The sequence below is a fragment of the Vigna unguiculata genome, chromosome 7, assembly GCF_037176805.1.
Source record: "Vigna unguiculata cultivar grain cowpea cultivar isolate G323 ecotype 2 chromosome 7, ASM3717680v1, whole genome shotgun sequence".
NCBI classification, from domain to species: domain Eukaryota; kingdom Viridiplantae; phylum Streptophyta; class Magnoliopsida; order Fabales; family Fabaceae; genus Vigna; species Vigna unguiculata.
In genome coordinates this window covers 43,158,611-43,178,820 of record NC_140798.1, presented here as the reverse complement: position 1 = coordinate 43,178,820, position 20,210 = coordinate 43,158,611, and the positions used below count along the sequence as shown (strand labels likewise).

The 20,210-nt window shown below is 32.6% G+C and overlaps 3 protein-coding genes across 8 annotated transcripts; all 3 read left to right on the top strand.

The window, feature by feature from the left end:
* The first annotated feature begins 4,662 nt into the window (after positions 1 to 4,662).
* On the top strand, positions 4,663 to 9,821 carry LOC114191101 (protein TIFY 4B-like). 6 transcript variants are annotated; one of them, XM_085675862.1, is made up of 10 exons: positions 4,663 to 4,906; positions 5,133 to 5,272; positions 5,355 to 5,503; positions 6,583 to 6,670; positions 6,757 to 6,916; positions 7,461 to 7,520; positions 7,697 to 7,807; positions 8,673 to 8,730; positions 8,847 to 9,055; positions 9,431 to 9,821. In XM_085675862.1, the coding sequence occupies exons 1-10, from the start codon at positions 4,786 to 4,788 to the stop codon at positions 9,445 to 9,447; spliced, it is 1,113 nt and encodes a 370-aa protein (XP_085531988.1). In that variant the 5' UTR covers positions 4,663 to 4,785; the 3' UTR covers positions 9,448 to 9,821. The 6 variants fall into 6 exon arrangements, with proteins under 6 accessions (XP_085531988.1, XP_085531987.1, XP_027936079.1 ...); XM_085675861.1 differs by having other exon boundaries at positions 6,757 to 6,919; XM_028080278.2 differs by lacking the exon at positions 7,697 to 7,807.
* A 1,059-nt stretch (positions 9,822 to 10,880) lies between these two features.
* On the top strand, positions 10,881 to 14,713 carry ARD4 (RmlC-like cupins superfamily protein). Its single transcript, XM_028080279.2, has 5 exons — positions 10,881 to 11,113; positions 11,211 to 11,298; positions 11,377 to 11,471; positions 13,967 to 14,206; positions 14,371 to 14,713. Exons 1-5 carry the CDS (start codon positions 11,102 to 11,104, stop codon positions 14,497 to 14,499), a joined length of 564 nt encoding a protein of 187 aa, XP_027936080.1. The 5' UTR covers positions 10,881 to 11,101; the 3' UTR covers positions 14,500 to 14,713.
* Positions 14,714 to 16,534: 1,821 nt separating this feature from the next.
* LOC114192118 (glycerol kinase) lies at positions 16,535 to 19,855 on the top strand. The gene is made up of 6 exons (XM_028081721.2): positions 16,535 to 16,722; positions 16,818 to 16,897; positions 17,319 to 17,415; positions 17,947 to 18,624; positions 18,723 to 18,923; positions 19,614 to 19,855. Exons 1-6 carry the CDS (start codon positions 16,636 to 16,638, stop codon positions 19,656 to 19,658), a joined length of 1,188 nt encoding a protein of 395 aa, XP_027937522.1. The 5' UTR covers positions 16,535 to 16,635; the 3' UTR covers positions 19,659 to 19,855.
* The last annotated feature ends 355 nt before the right edge of the window (positions 19,856 to 20,210 follow it).

Genomic DNA, 20,210 nt, shown 5'->3' with positions numbered 1-20,210 from the left:
ATCAACATTAATACTATTTTTAATAAATATATACGATAATTATTAAAAAATAAATAAATACTTAGCAGTATATTGAATACACTCAATTATATTAAATATTAACGAAGTTCAAATGCAACAATATAATTAAAATTGTTATACTAAAATTTTAATGATTTATTATAATAAAAACAAAATATATTAATACTGGTTCTACTAAATCTACTATTTTTATCACATATCATGTATAATAAATCTACCAGCTCCATGTATTTGTTAGGAGTTAGAAATGTAGTAAATTTAATTTATTTTAATACCACGAATAAACATATATAAACTGATATTTTTCAGGTGAATGTTATGACATGAACAGGCGGATGTAATTAAAACTCAAACATGTAAATTTATTTATGATATTAAAAACGAAAATTTTCCAATAACACATGTTTGTATGGAAAGTATTTTGCCCTAACAGGTATGAAGCTACCCCTGGTTTATTATTTGTATCAGGGTTTAAATTTGTAGAGATTGAAGAATAAAATTGTGGAGTTTTTTGTTTTTATCCTTTTTCAAAAAGCAGACTAAAAGCCAGGAAAGAAAAGAAGAGCAGACACATGATCTGTCTTTTAGCAGAGAAATTATTACTATTATTAATTATTATTATTAAACAGAGGAGGCAGAGCACCTGATGATAAAATAATAGCAAATGTTAACGGCACAGCACTTTCCGTGGCGTGAGAAGTAATGCAATATTTGGCCATAAATGGAAGAATCTTCCTTCTGCAGTGAGACAACAATGACGAAGCTTTCAACCTTCCCACCCTAACCGTAACTCATGCATTCTCTTTCTCTTTGCCAGCTCCTTTTACCACATTTTAAATAAAATTATTAGATGGAAATCAAAACTTTAATTAATACAAACAAAACATATATAAGAAACCAGACACCTTCTGCATTTCGCAGGAAGAACTGCAAGAATTTGTTTGGCGAAAAATAAAGGTATGGTGATGATAACGAAGCCATAACTGAGAAGGGTGAAGAAGAAAGATTACGACGTGACATAGAAAACAACACGGTACATCTCAAAATCTTCCCTCGCCCCGAGGAGAGATCCAATGCTTCAATACCTGCTGCATCAAATGCTATTCAAGTAAACAGGAACAAAGAAAACACAGTTGGACCATGTTACCTTCTTCTTCACAGTAGTCTTCTTGTGTCTTGTGTTATCCCTTTCTTACGTATTCAATTTTGCTTTTTATTTCTTCGTAAGAAACTCTTATCGTGTTTTTCTTATATTTGATGTTCTTTTGAGTTTAACCTAGAGAAACACAGATTTCCTGCTATTTACATATTTCAGTAAATAAACAGTCACTTTACATGATTTTCTTTCAGAAATGTATAAAAAGAAAAATTACTTTTTAATAACTTAAGATATTAGAAATCCTGAAGAAAAAAAACTCCAACTATGATGATATGTTTTTATGTTTTCTTCGTATGTGTTGTATGTGACATCAATGTCCCGTGACGGAAGTTAAGTGTCTCGGGTTACAATCAAATCATGATGCTTGGACGGTTACACTTTTAAGTAAAAGAAATTGCGTTCTGATTATTGACTATAAATTTTGGCTTAGTAGTAACTGCTTAATTCTAACAATTGGTATCAAAATTTGATTCCTGGGCACCTATCATTACAATAAACCTCTTGTTGGATGGGTGCAAATAAAGTTATGTATGAGTGTAACTTCAAAAGTATATCTCAAAGTACATAACAAAGAATAACACTATATGATGTGGGTGAAAAGTATGCACCTCAAACAGAAAAGAAACATCACCCTGTCTAAATTTCACCCAGATCCTAATCCACTATTAGAGATAGACTGTTCCTATCAATTTAGACATAAGGTTTGACCAAAATCTAAAACCTTAGCATATAGTCACAACCATCCTTAGCATATGGTCACAACCATCATTCAACGTAGCATGGATGTGGGACATATGAAGAAGAAGAAACTACCTCCTAATCACAAAACCAACACGACAAGTGCATCGGTCACAATCTAGCAAGTAATGAGTATTTTATTATTTTTTCTCAATTGACTTTTGCAACACATGACAACTCAATTAAACAACAAATAAAACAAAAATACAATAGAAACTTTTATTTTTTGTATTTTATCAAACAGTTGGTGTGCAACTATAATTTAACATAGTGTATTTACGATTTGTCAAGACTATACTTTATCTACTTCACTCTCATACATCATCAATCATCTCAATTCCATATTCATGTTAAATCAACCCACAATATCCTATCTCTAGTGAATTTGAGTATATGATAACTCATTAAATTTCAATCCCTTGAATATCTAAAAAGTTAAATTATGTATTAATTTTAAGAGTCTAAAATTTTGATGAATCATACAAGTATCCATTAGATATTTAATTTCAAATATAGTTTCTAAAAATATTTTTTAACATTTTAAGAATCACAAATCAAGTATGAAAACAATTCCTATCAAACATTAAACATAAAAATTAAATACTAAGAATTGGTAATATATATATATATATATATATATATATATATATATATATATATATATATATATATATATATAATAAGTTATAAGATTAAGTAATGACTTCATGCATATGATATTTGATTTACAAAATTATCGGTTATTGTGCTTACAATATATCTTGTTACTAATTTAATGATTTGTAAAAGAAATCAAAATACTAAATTTTGATCTAACCCAAATAGTTTTATCCAGACCATTTCAAAGATAATTAAAAAAAATTAAACAATTGAATCCGATTATTTATCTATTTATCGACAAACACCTATATACACACATTTGTTGAATTTCCATCACACGCCAAACTATACATGCTCAAAGGAACGTTCGTATGAAACAATTAACTATCACTGAGACAATTTTTCCATTCCATCTTGTATTGTTTCCGTGATCAAACATACTACACCGATTTTTATTTGAAATAAAAAAAGAGAGCAAAATAACAGTATTTTTTTTTTCATACTTTAAAAAATCCGGTTAAAATGATTTTAAGTTAACATTCTTCTCAAACCAATTAAAATAATGTTTTAGGTTGATTCGGAGAGGGAAAGATGATTCGAAGAGATTAGAGGACGAGGTGAATTTTTTGTGAAATTTAGAGTATTAATTATTATTGTAAGTATAATTTTAAAATGTATATTTTTATATTATTATCATAATTATATAACATTTTGCGTAACTAATTTACATAATTTAAAAAAACATGTTTATGTTTCGACTTCAACTAAAAAAATAATGGATGACATTATCACAATTTTAAATGTACTATATTTAGGCGGTCGTGATTAATATGACTAACTGTCCGGTCTGAATTGCTTACGACTAGTTTTATCATAAAAAGAATAGATGGTTAGTTAACTGCACAAAATAACGACACATACATAACGACTATCACCGCCTACTTCAAAGAATAACACATAAATAAAAGCTGTCATCTCCAAACTTAGGAAATCATAGTGGGACTTCGAGTGTCAGATCACAAGCATGAAACTTGGGCCTGACCCAGGCTCAGTCAAAGCCTGAATATTGGTCCAACATAATAAAGAAGGACACAACCTATAAAAGAGGTAAAACATACTTAATATCTTTATAAATACATATGAACCCCAACAATTAAAGATACATTTTCATTAATTCACTAATATGTGATTTGACTTTTGAGAGACTTGTTGATTTGATCGTCAAAGTCCTTCTCACAAATAACTCCTAAAGTTATCCTAGTAGTCAACGATTGAAGTAAAATATGATTTGTGCTCATTGATATTCTGTTATTGTTTCCAAGAAACATTATACAAATAACTTTAAATATTTACATAGGAGAAAAAAAGAAAAAATAATAGAATTTCTTAGTTTTTTTTTTCATATTCCTACGAATAAACACATTAATTTTCTTTGAATTATTTATTTCTGGTCTCTATTTAATAAATACCTTTGTCTTTCTAAATAGTAAATACCCAAGCGAAAGAAATCCGTAATATTGAAATTGGTACAAAGAAAAAGTTTGTCATAAAGAGCTTTATGGCATCTACCCGTTGTAAATTTAGAAGGAATGCATAGTGTTTACCTTGAAAAGTGTGAGAAGGGAGTGAAAGTGACGAGTGTGGGAGTGGAAACAGAGCAAGGTTTGGTTTGGTTGGCTTGGACGGAGCGCAATGCTAGCGGACAAACCCAATTTATTCACCCAACACAAATTATTACAAACTGACGCCAACTCCCACGCCCATCAAACTTACCTTTTACCTTTTCCATTCCACATTTTGTATTCCTTCTGCTATCCAATTTAAACTTTTCATACACAATCTTAATCACTCTCTCACAAACATTACTTAATCATTTTCTAATTATTTCTTTTAAAGACAGTTAAGCCGTACAAAATATAACTAATTTCAAACATTTTTTTTCCACAAAACATGTGATATAAACAAAGAGAGAGGGAGAGAGTAAAAAAAGTAAAAAAGAGTGTAAAAAAGAAGAGAAAAAATGAAAAAGATTGATTGTAATGTATAGTGAGAAAGAAGATTAGTTGCTAATAATGAAGACAGAAACATACGTGGCAGCTTAGGGTTCACCCCAACTCCTAAAAAAGCCCCCCCTACCCTTCCCCCATTTCCCCCCAACCCAACGCTGCCTGCCAACAACACTCTCTCACTCACTCACTCTCTCTTTCTCTCTCTAACTCTCTTAAATTCATGGTCCCACCCTCCACCGGCTGCCGGAATCGGAGGCCATGAACGCCGGCGGAACCGCCACCTTCCGATCCATCCTCGACAAGCCCCTCAACCAGCTCACGGAGGATGACATTTCTCAGCTCACTCGCGAAGACTGTCGCAGATTCCTCAAAGAAAAAGGTCTCACTCTCTTTCTCTCTCCTCTTTTTTCCTCCATGATTTCCGGTACCTGAGAACCTCCATTTCCCTAACACATTATTATGCGACCATATTTTTTGTTTATTAAATGATGACATTAATCGGGATGCGGGTTAGTTTTTAATTTAACATCAATAATCGTAGTTATTTACTTTATTAATAAAGAAATAAATAATTAATAAAACGGAGAAGACACGTGTTCGTACAGGGATGCGCAGGCCTTCATGGAACAAATGGCAGGCGATCCAACAGGTCATTTCCCTCAAAGCGCTTCTCGAACCTTCCGACGATGATTCCCCTCCTCCTCCTCCCCCCATGCACCACCAGCCTCATGCTCCTCAACCTCTAGTCAGTTTCTTTTCTTCTTCTTTCGCCTTTGCTTCTTCTTCACAATAAATGTCATCAATCGTTACTCCGTCACTGATTGTAGGCCAATTTGACTCAACCTCCGCCCAAGGCCCCTCCTCCTGAGGAACCCGCCTTTCTCGCCGCCGACGACATTCAGAAATCTGCCTCTTCTGGGGAAAAACCTACGGAGACTAATGACACCAACACCAACGCCAACGTTGCTAGCCCCAGGTTTGTTTTCTTTTTTCCTCTCTCCTTTCTTTATTATTTTCTTTTTTTTATGTTTGGGGGTGCGGAGTCTCGTCGAAGCCAGTTTCATCTTTTGATGATTTGTGGGAGAAAATAGTTGTTTTGAGATTCAATCAAGTGAGGGTTGCGTGCTAGAGGGAGTGATACGAGGATTTGAGGTTCAGTGAAGGTTAGTTTTCAAGTGGATTTACTTTTGCTATCAAGTTCGAGAATTTACTCATTGTTTAGTTACTTTTTTTTTTATTTTTCTGAGCCGGGAAATCATGCAAATGGTGGGTTTTTAGTATCCAGTGAATGTGAGAGGGACAAGTGGTGGAAAAGCTGTTAGTGAAGTATTCTTAAATGAACGTGAGTGCTTTTTGTGTGTCTAAACACTTTCTGTATGCCTTACGGGATCATGGGCTGGATCTTGCTGTCAGTGAGACTAGAAAAGGTTTTAGGTCATTGGACGTTTGGAATTTTATGGGATGTGTTGGGTAGCACTATGGATTTATCCAATTTCAGACCACCAGTCAGCGCAATTGAAGCATATAACCGCTATTGCCAAATCTAGATAATCACGCAACTCCAATGTTGTTTATTCTATATCTGCTACATTATATTTGTATTTAATGTTTAACTTTAATGTTTAATTGATGTTTTTTTGTTTTCCATTCATGTCTGACCTTATTCAATCTCGTCATTCTACTTAACTTAAAGTGTCCTATTTAGATATTGCACTAGATATCATGATTGAGTTGGAGACACGTTTTATCCAGATTAAATGTATGACAAATATCGAAAGGAGTAAGGCAAACTCTCTAGGTTTAAAATTGATTTTAGGTTTAACATCATCATTTCAAGATTCAAGAAGCACAGACATTTAATACTGAGAACCGAAATTGTGGCCACGAAGTTATTGGAAATTGTATGTTTTGTGTCTAGGGAATCTCAGGAAATTTTACTCAGTTGCAGCAAGTTGTAATCATACCTAGCTGAAACTGAAAATAAAGCCAATGTTTCTTTTAAGTATTGTTCATTCTTGTTCTGAACATTACTTGTAATTGTAAACGTGGTCACAGAGGGTGTGCAACTAGTGGATCAATTGGCCAAATGACAATTTTCTATTGTGGTAAGGTGAATGTCTATGATGGAGTCTCACCTGATAAGGTTGGTAATGATTTATCCTCTTGCATACCTGGCCATAAATCCAATAAGGTTCCACCTTCCAATGCAACTGTATTTGGCTTTTGCAGGCACGAGCAATCATGCAGCTTGCTGCAAGTCCTGTCCAGTTTACTCAGGATGATCCTTTACATGGAAATGCACCAGTTTGGTCTTCTCCTTGCCATTTACCGTTGGATAAGGATGGCCTCATCCCTGTTGATACAGCAATCCTTCAGGTTGCTCAAGCAGGTAGCAAGTAGGTAGAAAGATTACTTAATTTTGCTTTGAACTATCAGTACTCAGATGTGCGAGGGAACGAATCTTCAGTGCCCGTTGCATAAAAAATCTAAAACTTTTCATTGAATGATTTCAGCTGATGATTTGATGCAGAAAATTGCTGTCGCCTTTTTATTTTCTTGAATACCAGATTCAATTTATTTCTTGAAGGAGGATGAAGAGCCAAGTTACCTTTGTCTGAATATGGGAAAGAAATAAATAAATCATGAAATAGGATTCAAGCTACTAATTGCTTTTTATTGTACTATTTCATTTTCCATGTTTGTTGAGTTTTTCGTGCAATTGGTTGTTCCTTTTCTGTGCAAGCTGAGAAATAATTGGATGCCCAGTCATTACGACCAAATTCACTCTGGACGTAGATGTCCAAGCACATCTTTCTTTTACGTGCTTAAATAATGACAACTTGCATAACATCGAACTAGATGTTATGATCCACATATTACGTTGTTGTGGTTTTGGTAACTTTATAATTAGTGTTCTGAATTGGATTTTACAGATAAGATGGTGGAATATCCTCTGCAATACAGAGAGAAAGGGAGCATAACTCGTGATGCTGGTAGGTATAATTCGGTGGTTGGAATTTTTTCTGCTAGAACTTTCCTTGTTCTGTTGTGATAAATTTACAGAAAATTTGAAGTTTTTTTTTTTTTTTATAAACTACTGGGCTGAATCTTGACCGATGCTGCATCCTTGTTTTTTGGTATAACTGCAAGTTTTACATTGACTCTCAAGGGCCTAGGACAACCCTCTTTGAAACGGGCATGGGATTGGCTGTGAAAAACCCTGGCGGAGTTCTCGGGCTAAATAATACTCCTGAAGCTTTGATCTCTAGCCGTGTCAAATGTAATGTCATCCATATACCTGGCTACGCCTTTTGGAACAAGACTTTGTTGTTGTTGCTGCTACAGCCACTCCCCTTGTTGAATTTATATTGATACTGAATTCCCATTTTTTTTTTTTAATTTGACTTGGCAAGTTCACTTAGGTCCTTTCTTCTTTTTTTTTTCCTTGGCATACTGAGTCACAATTATTTTGAATCAAGAAAATAAAAAACTCACCTACGTAGTTCCATTCAGTGGCTTTGTTTGATTCATATGCCCCATGAAAAAGTGAAGGCTTTTGTTGTTACGGGTAGTGTTGGACTTAGGTTGCAACTTTTCTACCTTAGTGTTGGATTTAAGCTCCACTTATGTTTGCTAGAACCTCTTGTATGTTTAAGTACCTTGTCTGCTGCTGTAAAATTGCTAGTTAATAAGCACCCAGTCAAAAGCTAGCTATCAAGCACGGAGAACCAAATGCTTTCCAACCAGCATCCCAAGCTATTCAATGTGGGACTTCACTACTCAAGTCTCTATCCCTTGTATTTAAAGAGTATTAGCAGTTATCATGTACAAATGGGTACTGGTATTGATACTATTCATCAATTATGTTTTTACCCTTTGGAAAGGTCCAATGACGAGATTGTGTGGAGATACTGGTGCTCATAATTGGCAGCAATTAAGTATCTAGGTAATGGGTACATGCTCCAATTAAGTTAACAGAACTTCTTGTTGCTTTTTGTGAATCTAAAAGCAATGAAATATAATGAAATCTTGAGTGTTTGATGTACCATATCAGTATGGGTTAAAAACATTGTAATACATTGTGACACTTACAATTCTTAAAACTTGGTATTCATAATATATGTATGTTTTTTCACAAGATATAGATGGTCAAGCAAGCAGAAAAGTGTCATTGCAGCGATATCGTGAAAAGCGTAAGGACAGGTATTTGCAGTGCTGAGCTGCCATTTGTTTTGACATCAATTCTAGTCCCTGTGCTACAAGTGTTTTTTTGGGTGATAGCCTGCTGAATTTTCCTCTTAATCTGCCTTCTATGTTAGGGGAAGATTTAAAGGCAAGAAATTGACTGGAATAACTTCGTCTAACTTCGAGATGTATTTGAACCTTCCAGTGAAGGTCCATGCCTCAAATGGGAATTCAAGCCGTAGTAGCACTAGCTCTCCACCACAGCCTAGACTGCCTCTAGCTTCCAGTGGTTCAGCTGACAACCAACTCAAAGTTGCCCTTCCCATTGATCTCAATGACAAAGGTTAGTGTTGAAAATTTTCTTCAACTTCTAGTTGCAAGACAGTATATTTCTTTTATCTATCGAGAATGTGAAAATTTGACTTAAAGCCTTTAAAATTATATCAGAATTATAGTGATTGAAATAAATCAGATTATCCTGTTTGCTACGTGAGATTTGCAAACCATCTAACAAGCAGGGGGAAATCTTTGTGTGGAGAGCTTCTATGAAAATCTTATAAACCTATGTTAACCTTTTGACTAGTTTACAAACTATAATATTGGTGATGGCTATTGAAATCTAAATGGTGAACCAAGATATGATAGAGCGTTAATGCTAGGTTGCCATTTTTTTTTCTCAATATTTTCTATTATAAATTTGTGTTGTCTGTCTTTGCAGATGTTCATGAATGCTAAAACTCGAACTAGATAGATTATGCAGAATTGGGACGCGTAGAGGATTGAAGTGAGATGATCGAAGTATAACTGAAGAGACGATAGCGTCTAGGAGCCTACTGCAAGAATTGACTACTCTCAGACCGGTCAATTTTAGTATCTTTTAACTGTTTTGCAAATTTCTGTTGTTTAGGATAGTGGAGTGCCCTGCTTACCATATCAATTTTGTAATATCAGCCATCTAATTTCGTCCTTCGGGAATTTCTTGTTACTGAAGTTTAAGGTTTTATTAGTAGTAATGTAGAGCCAAGGAGGAGCAGCCATTTTCCCAAGAATATATATATGACGTGTAAATTCACCTTGCTGCCTCGTTAAATGTTAATAGCTTTTGTGCAGATGCCAAAGTACCCTCCCTTCTCTCATGTTTACTTTGTAATTGCCGATTTTTTATTTTGTTTCAGGATGAATGTCTCTAGTAGTATCATTGATTTTTAAATGTTGTAGGATGTGTCATGCTCTAGCTCCATTCTCCTTTGTTCTCCATTTGGTAGACAGGAGAGAAAAAGGGGATGGAAGAGTGAAAGAAAAAAAAAGGAGGGAAAATAAAGGTGGATTAATTGGAATACATGGGCAAGGCAGCGACAGTAAGATTTTGATCTGCGTGTAATAAAAATCAGTGAAATAATCTTGTACGGGTTACCTCTATAGTATACGTTACAAAAAAGAACAAAATAAAATATAAATTGTGAAAATGAAAATTATTTTAAAATTTTTTTCAAATGAAAATCAGTTTAAACATTCTGAGAATTATTCGCAATAAATACACACTACGAAAAGAAGATGAAAAAGGTATTTAATTTATTTTAAATTTAATTTTGATAATACGATTGATTATATGTTTTATTATTAATATTTTTGTCAACATAATTAATAAGGTTGTTAATATAACAAATTATATTCCGATTTTTAAATTTTATACACTTTTTGTATTTTTTGTGAAAGACTTCATTTTACTAAATTTTTGTTTTCGTGTTTTTTCTCATTTTTATTTAACTAAACTCTATGTCTTTTCTTTCAGTTTTCTCTTTGTTATATCTTTATTCTTATTATATATTTATATATTATTATACATTTTTGTGACATAAAAAATGATAAATTCATTAGAAATTTAATGTTAGTGTTATTATATTTAGATGTTGAATTAAAAATAATACTTTACTCTTTTGTATGAATTTATTCATGTCTCATTCTATCGAATTGGTGTTGAATTTCTACTACATTTCTCCTTGAAAAATCTCATATAACAGACAAAATTATATAAATGTCGGAGGAACTTACATTGTACGTAGTTTTAAACAATTTTCTGCGCCAAGAAATGAGATTGAGTTAAAACGAAAGTGGAGTCGGTGGAATGCCCATAAAACAACATTCTGATAAAACGACGATGGTGATATTTTTTTCTCCTTGAAAACACCAGCCACTTGTAGGTGTGCGCGTCACATGACAGACGAAGAGTTGGTAAGAAAAAATAGAAAGAAGTAATATAATATGCGCCACAATAATATCGTGTGGTTTATAATTAATTTTTTCAGTGGCGTGATAAGTAATATATAGAGAGAATGAATGATAATTAGAGTAAGGAACAGGAGTGATTGAAACTTGAAAGTTATCATTCATGGCGATTGAGGTGAGTTCTTTCTTCTGTTCTGTGTATATGGATGAATGAAGTCTAGGTCTTGGTCTTGGAGGAGCTTCGTTATTAATAAGACATTCTGACATCACAGGCATGGTTGATGGACGATAGCAACGAAGATCCAAGGCTTCCTCACCGTCGCAATCCCAACGAATCAGTTTCATTGGACCAACTGGCAGGTCATCTCTCTCTCTCTCTCTCCCTCCAATCTCTCTTTGATTTTGCTTCATTGTGACGTTTTTTTGAGTTTTTTGCAGAATTGGGGGTCTTGTACTGGAAGCTGAATCCAACTATATACGAGAACGATGAAGAGTTGAACAAAATTAGAGAAGCTAGGGGATACAACTACATGGTAATCTTTTATTTTAATTCCTTTGATTTTGTTTTCTCATTGATTCCTACCTATTCCTTGATTAACGCCTGATAAATAGTATTAGAATTTCCAGGATGATATGAATTGGAACAAATATATAGGATACAGAAAGTTGCTACAGTTTTCAGATAAATCCCAGACTTTTGGCTCACATGTTTTTTAACCCAATAATGGTATTGAGACAGTTCTCCCTCCAAATACCAAAACCCTTGAATTCCCAAAGTATCACAAAATTTCTCTTATACAACTAAAGATTATCTTTTTTGCGGTCTTGAACTTAGAAGGCCTTAGTTTTTTTAATATTAAGAGACTTTTTTTTATTATTATTATTCAGCATAAAGATTGTTACTTTAAAAAAAATTAAATAATGAGTTTTTATATAGAAATTTTAGAACCGTAAAACTATTTTAAATATTAGTTTCTTTTTTCTATTTGTAAGTGTTGAATTATACCAAACTGTTGTATTCTTTTCTAGATGTTCGTTACTTATGAGATATTATTGGTAATACCTTGATTATTATTATTTTTATTAGAACGCGTATATTAAAATTACTTAAAAATTTGATTTGAGGTCAGTTATGATGTAAGTTGGATTAAATGAATTAGTTATATTATTCGTTGAAAATAAAATGTCAGATAATAATTTATATTAGACTAAACCCATATAAATTTTGGTTAAAGTCCTCAATTTACTGAACATGCCCGTTTTTTTGCCGTTGGGGGGTTTTCATGCTGTATCTTGTTTATGAATTTTTAGGTTCTGACGAATAATTTTATTTTATTTTTGAAAAGTTGATAATTCTTTAAAATAAGTTAAGTTTAAACATCACACCTATCTTTTATGGAGTGCACTAAAAATGTATGATATAAACAACTTAAGTATTTATTTAAAAAGCTTTTAGCAAACGAGAGTTTAAGGTTTAATTATGCCTTTGGTCCCCATTTTGGAGTCAAAATCTCAAAATGGTACCTAAATTTTTAAAAGTCTCAAAATGGTCCCCTTTTTTGTTGAAACGTCTCACGTTTGCCCTTGCCGTTAAGTCAAGGTTGAAGCTGTTAGAGGGAGTGCCACGTGTCAGTTCCTCGATTTTTTGAATTTTTTTTTGAATTTTTTTATTAATTTTTTTTTTAATTTTTTAAAAAAAATCAAAAAATTGTCATGTGTCAAGCTGTCATCATGCCACGTGGCAGTGACACGTGTCAGTATTACACCACGTGTCATTTTGTTAGTCTCAATTTGGTCCATTTATTTTAATTTGTCTCAATTTAGTCCCAATTTTTGTAAAAATTAGCAATTTTGTTCCCCTTCAAATTCAAACGAAATTTAATTTTATATAAATGTTATACAAATATTTTTATTAAATTTGATATTTGTATTCAAATTGATATTTTTATTATATATTTTTAACATAGCTAAGTTTAGTTAAAATATGTTTCACATTCAACTTTACTTAAAATTGTTTTAAAATTTTAAATTTATATGTGTTTTATTGTAACATGAACTAGGTAATTTATGAATTTTTTTCTATTAACATTATTTTCTATTAACAACTTTTAAACCATTTTAAATAAAGTTCAATGTAAAATATTAATTAAATGAACTTAATTTGGTTAAAAATATTTACTTGAAATATCAATTTTGATGGAAATATTTGTGTATATTTATACATAAATTAAATTTGATTTCAATTTGGAGAGGGACAAAATTGCAAATTTTTACAAATATTGGGACTAAATTGAGACAAATTAAAATAAAGGGACCAAATTGAGACTAAGAGAATGACACGTGGCGTAATACTGACACGTGTCACTGTCACTACCACGTGGCACGATGACAGCTTGACACGTGGCAATTTTTTTGATTTTTTAAAAAAATTAATAAAAAAATTAAAAATAAAAAAAAATTAATAAAAAAATTCAAAAAATCGAGGAACTGACACGTGACACTCCCTCTAACGGCGTCAACCTTGACTTAACGGCAAGGGCAAACGTGAGACGTTTCAACAAAAAAGGAGACCATTTTGAGACTTTTAAAAATTTGGGTACCATTTTAAGATTTTGACTCCAAAATGGGGCCAAAGGCATAATTAAACCAGAGTTTAACTATAGTTTTGATTGAGAAATTTATTACAATAGATTTAAAAAGAACTTATGAGAAGGTTTAAGCTCGAACAAGATCATACGTGACCCCAAAGGCTGGATAGACAAAACTTAGCAGTTACACTATATTGTTCTGAGACTGAATCCAATTTTCAGTACTTAGTAGCATATTTTCTGAGGCTAATGATGTTATTGTCTGTTTAGAGACCTGAGAATTTTGAGGTTAATTTATGAGTCCATTTCAATAATTTAAGATAAATAAGGTGCGATCTTGCAGCTAATTGCTAACCATTTGTTATGAATATTGTAGGTGATATTCTAAGTGCCGATAAAAGAAATCTTAAATATAAGTGTCTTATTTGGACGTGTTGTAGGACATGCTTGATTTATGCCCGGAAAAGGTAGAAAATTATGAAGAAAAGTTGAAGAATTTCTACACTGAGCACATTCACCAAGATGAAGAGATTCGCTATTGTTTGGAAGGAAGTGGGTACTTTGATGTGAGAGACAAGGAGGATCGTTGGATTCGCATTTTGATCAAGGCTGGTGATCTTATCATTTTACCTGCTGGAATTTATCATCGCTTCACCCTAGACCCCAGTAACTATGTCAAGGTATGAAAAGGCTTACGCTAACCAAAATCTCATACATATATATTCTATTGTTAAGGTTTCTTCTTTGGGATTATGTTGTCGTAAAGATTTTTCAAATATATCAAGATTCATGAATTTTCTCCGTTGGACTAATCATAGTTTTACTGTGTACATATTGCGTGCAGTTGATGAGGTTGTTTAAGGGAGAGCCAGTTTGGACAGCATATAATCGACCACAAGAAGATAATCCTTCTAGAAAGGAATACATTAAGGTCCTGAATGAAAAATTTGGAGTGCCACTTGCAGCTCATTAGGGTCCTGAAATCTCTAAATTCTATATAGCTTATAGTCTGTGATGTAAATGTTGGGATTTTATCCTATATCTGAACCTAAAACGAAGCATGAGATGAAACAGACTTATGGGCTTATGATGTACGTTTACCTGCTACCAGTTTGTCTTTGTGGAACTGCTATTACGTTCTGTAAACTCGTGTTTAGTGGTTTAAATCAAGTTTGTCTTTTTAACTATATTCTGACATGAGTTCGCATTAATTTGACAGACTTTAAGAAGAGTGTGATTCATTACTTAGTAGTGTTAGGAATCATGAAAGGTTAATGCTTTGAGGTTATGGGGAAAACATGTTTTGAAGTGTCTTGGCATTTGCATTGTGTTCCTTTTCTCTCTTATGAAAATATATGTGACAATGTCAAAAGTTAAATATGTGACATTGGAGATAAAATACTATGAAATCTGACATTTCCTTTGTATCCTCCAACAATGTTTATTTGGTGCAGTGTTTTATTTATTGCGTAGTTCCAGATACATATATGGCTGATTATTGAGGGTGATTAGGCTCTTGTCACAACCTTTTTGAAAACATGATCCATTGATATATATATTTAAAGATTTTACATTAAAGTTAAAGGAGGAAAAGTGTAAATGAATTCTATATATACAGTTGTTAAATTATAATTTTATATCATAATAAATTTTCGTATTAAATTTTTCTAGAATTAAAAAAATTATAAAATGAAGAAATTGTTAATATTTTAATATATTTCAAAAAATAACATTAGCTTTGATTTACATAAACTTATACTTATGTATTTTGATTTATATATAAACTTTCATATCTTTTTAAGGAAATTATAGATGTTTTTTTTCATATAATTTTTTGGTTGTAATGTAATTTAATTATGGATTTGATGTGATTTTTAAAATTTATCTTTTTTTTTTGTGTCTTTTCTTATTTTAATAAAATTTTCATGCGATGATAGTTATAGCCAGCATAAACATATTTGAATATATAAGAACTTTCAATCTTACAATAGATCTTGCATATATATTATGATAATAATAAAAAAATATAATAATGAAAGTAAAATTTAATATTTACCATTTAAATGATTTATTTTTATTTTTTTAATATATTGATTTTATTAACCTAATGTCAAAATATAGTTTATCATGCTTATTAATTAAATATAGTCACTAGGACGATTTCAAGGGATAGAAATGAATTAATAAAATGAATTATCCTTTTTTTTTCTAAACTAAGTAAACTATTGTAATAAATCAAAAGTTCCAACCTTTTCTTATATCATACCGAATACCATGCATACTATACTTTCTAATTAAATATCTGCTACCAAATGCTATTATAGCTTGTTTTCCATTCTTGGTGCTCAAAATAAAAGGAATCTTAAGAGTCCCCATGAGGCTATTGTGCATATAGTTTAAATGCACTGTATAAAAATAAAGTCACCATTCAAAATACACTTAATCTAATATATTACGAAAATACCAAAAGTACTGTGGGTATGGCTTAAAAAGTAACTGAGTAGAGATAGCATTCCATGTGAAAAATTTAATTTGATTCATAAAAATTGGAATTTTTTTAATTTAAAAAATAACTAACTAGTCAATTCCTCCAATCATGTTAATTTAATAAATTAGATGCAACAAAATAAAGCAATATGACAATTTAAAAATACCGACTCAATTTATCAAATTTTTGAAAACTGCAAAATAACCTACCTCGGTAATAAACTTTATTTTGTCACTCCTAATTATGATGTTAAGAATAAAAATACATTTTAGTTAGACGTTACAATTCTAATAATAAAGCCTACAATAATTTTATTTACTACGATAAATAGATAGAAGAAATAGTTAAATATATAATTTTTCAAAAGATAATGCTCTCAAAATGAAAAAGGAAAAATATCTATTATTTATTTACAAATATTGATCATTATTGACAGGTGTTGGTGGACATTTTGTAAATCATCCACATGCAAAGCGTTGTGACCCATAGTTGAAAGTATTCAAAATTAAGAATTGAGGTAATAAGAAGGATAATATTATTGAATTTCTCTGTTTGGTGATTAATGCATTATAGGCCAAGCCATTCACTAGCCATCTCTGCTCTCTCTGGTTCCTTCCACTAATGGCTACTTTCTCTGTGACAAACACCGCTTCACCATCTCCATGCCTTCTTCAACCACACCCCTCTTCATCTTCATCCTATCTACATGTATTTCTCTCCTTACCCGTGCTTCATGCTTCTGCTCTTTCTACTTCCTTGCTTTTTTGCTTTATGCTTAAAATTGTTGTGTGTCTATAATTTAGGTCTCACTGCCATATAATCGAAAATCTGGGGTTTCCGGGATGCTGGGACTCCGATCATTTCCCTTCAATTGGAGGAGGAGGTATTGGGTTTGCTATCTGAGCTTGTTTTTATTGTGATTTTTCAACTTGGTAGAAATTTGGGAATTGTTTCAACTTCTGGGGCGTGCTTGATTGGAGTGAAAGTGTGAAATTTCAATGCATCTAAAGTTTATTATAAGTATTAGCAAGTAAGTAACTTAGTTTCTTAAGCATTTTGTCAGGGTTCATTTCTTGACCATGTGCATGGATTGATAAAAAGCACTTCGGGAATCTCTACCTATTATTGAAAGGAATTACTCTCCAGCGATTTGTTGGAGATATTTTTGGTGCAAAAAAACAGTTTATTTTATGTTTTTATTTTTAATCTTACTATTTTTGTCTCCAAATGTAGCCCCTTATTGTTGTTGTGTTATATGATACTCTTATTGCTGAAGCTGTGAGTATGTTTGAATCTGAAAACAGGAGAACTTTAATGCGTGCAGTCAATCAAGATGCTGAAGAAGCAACTGTTGAAACTGATAGTCCAATTGATGTGCTTCGAAAAACGGATTCTTACCAAGTAAGACTAGGGGCATCTTTTCAATGTGTTTCTTGCCTTTCCGTTTCGTGTTGTCATATCTTGCAGGGATTAGTTTTTGAGCAAGTGTACATTTTGGAATTCCTAAGAGTAAAGATACATGTATCAGTAGAATGGTCTTCCAAATTCCAATTGTTTCACCACAGGTGTATACACGGCATCAGTTTGGTCTGTTGTTATCAGATTATTGCTCAGGCTGATCTTTGAAGAGTGAAACCAGTGGTATATAACTTTTATTTGAAGAAACGCATGTGATATAAGTAGAGGACCGGTGTGCTGTAGCCTATTTTTTTGAAGGATCAACATGGGTCCTCACTCTTTTTTTATCAAAAATAATTGTGAATTGTGACTCTGTAACTTGTGGGTGGTGTTGCTCTATTGATTTGACCAGCCTCTCTCCCCAAGTTTGGTAATGTATATTGTCCATGATTATGTAAATTTATGCTTCTTTTGTCTTGTTTAGAATTCACCCAATATTTAGTAGTTGGATACCAATTTGGCTATACCATGTAGGATGGAAGTAGAACTATTTCCACGGTGTGGGACACAAGTATTGAAGCCTGGTCTCAATTCGCCAGGAGAGTCTCTGGTGAGTGGGATGGATTTCGAGCAGACTTCAGTAATGAAGGAAAGGCAATTGAACTACCCGAGTCCGTGGTGCCTGAAGCATACCGAGAGTGGGAGGTTAAAGTATTCGATTGGCAGACTCAGTGCCCCACTCTTGCTGAACCAAAGGAACGTGTTCTTCAATATAAATCCATTCAGTTACTTCCAACCGTGGGATGCGAGGCTGATGCTGCTACACAGTACAGCGTGGACGAGAGGAAAGTGGGAGAAGGAATTAGTGGACTTACTGCCTTTGCTTACCAATCCAGTGGTTCTTATGTTGCTGTCTGGCAAAAGAAAGATAACTTACTAGAATTGGAGTGCTGCATGGTCAATCCTCAAGATTGTGAATCTCGGGTTAGGGTTATTCAGTTTGTCAATGTATTGAATAACACAGAGATGGTGCTACAGGGGATTAGAGTATTTCGTGAACAGTGGTACGGGCCATTCAGAAATGGTGATCAACTAGGAGGTTGTGCTATCCGTGATTCTGCCTTTGCTTCTACTGCACCCACGATTGCTTCTGATGTTGCTGGTATCTGGAAGGGATCTACTGCTGTCGCCAGTTTTAGCACTCCAAATACTGTGAGTGCAATGATCTCTTTTATTACCCTTTGTATTTTACAATCTGGATTTTCCTTGCTTATTGGATTCATTGGCATGATCTTTCTTTGTAATTACAGGGGATCCTTCAAGAGCTTTTTGATGAGAAAGTACAGGACTCTGTCAGAGATGGAGACAGCTATATATTACTTCCTAAGCAGCTGTGGTGTTCACTTAAACAAAGCAAGGAAGGTGAAACACTGAGTGAAGTGGGATGGCTTTTAGATCATGGACAGGCAATCACATCAAGTTGCTTATTCTCAAACACTGCAAAGCCACAGGCAAGTTAACAGTTTTGATAATGTTTTTATTTTGGTCTAATGATAGACTTTGATAGATATTGAGGATCCATAAGGTTCCATTCCACTCATAATATTTTAACTTCAGTTAATTTCAACGTGTGTGCAAAAGTGTATGTGCGAGTTGCTCTAGCTCTAATTTTGGTTTCCTAAATTTAAGAGTTGTGGTCCACATTTGGGTGTGGAAGAACCAACTCTAATAATGCTCGTTTGTGATTTATATTCATCTTTAATATCTAGTGGCAAGTCGGAGATGAACCTATTTACAGTAGAGAAAAAATAATGAAGGAATATATTAGTATGACTCTTCCAATCTCTCTCACTTTATCTCAATGTGAATTCTTTACATGTTTGCTGGATTCCCAACATTGAAAAACTGCACTTGGAAGTGTAACCTACAACAAAATGAATATATCGTATAACAAATTATATCAGTAGAGCAACAGTAACAACATAAAGGATGGGGTTGACTCTTTTAGAAGAACACTCTTTTATTGCATCAACATAGATAGTGAAAAAGCAGATGTTTAGCATATATTATTATGTGTCAGCATGAGATGTTTAAAATTTACGCCTATACCTTCTTGTTTGTTGTGTGGTCGATCAATTTTTTTTTTTTTTCTACTTTAGCCTTATTTCTTCTAACATAGACATGCTCTTCATCTTTCGCAGGAAATATCATTAGCATTAGAAACTAGAGCTTTGGAATATGCATAGCAGGCTATATTGGCAACCCATTCTGATCCAAATTTCTCTACAAAAGACAGTACTATCCAAGGTGATTTATTCAAATATGAATAATGTTATAATTAAGAGTGAAAGATAGAAAAATAAAAACAAAGAAGAGAGAGTTTCTATAAGATTGTAATTATAAACTAAAAGTTTTCCGTATATATAATTTATATTTCATGGCAGATGTTTGATCATATGTACTATTTATATTTTTTAAAGAATGTTTCTTGAATTAGTATTAATTAATGTGTAGTTCCATTAAGTATATTTTGAAACATATTAAATGATAAACCATTTTTAATAATTAATATATTTAGATAGAATAAGTTGACCTGTAGAATGTATATAAAATTAGATGGAAAGGAAAGTATTCAAAAATTTATATGATTATTTATATACGATGTTAAAATTGAACCATCTTGTTCTGTAGAGAAAAAAAGAAATGTCTACGGTGTTTTCCCCCATTCAGTTTTCATTGATAAATTGTTATAAAATAACGTTGTAAACAGTTGTTAATATTTTAAACACTTCTCCGAC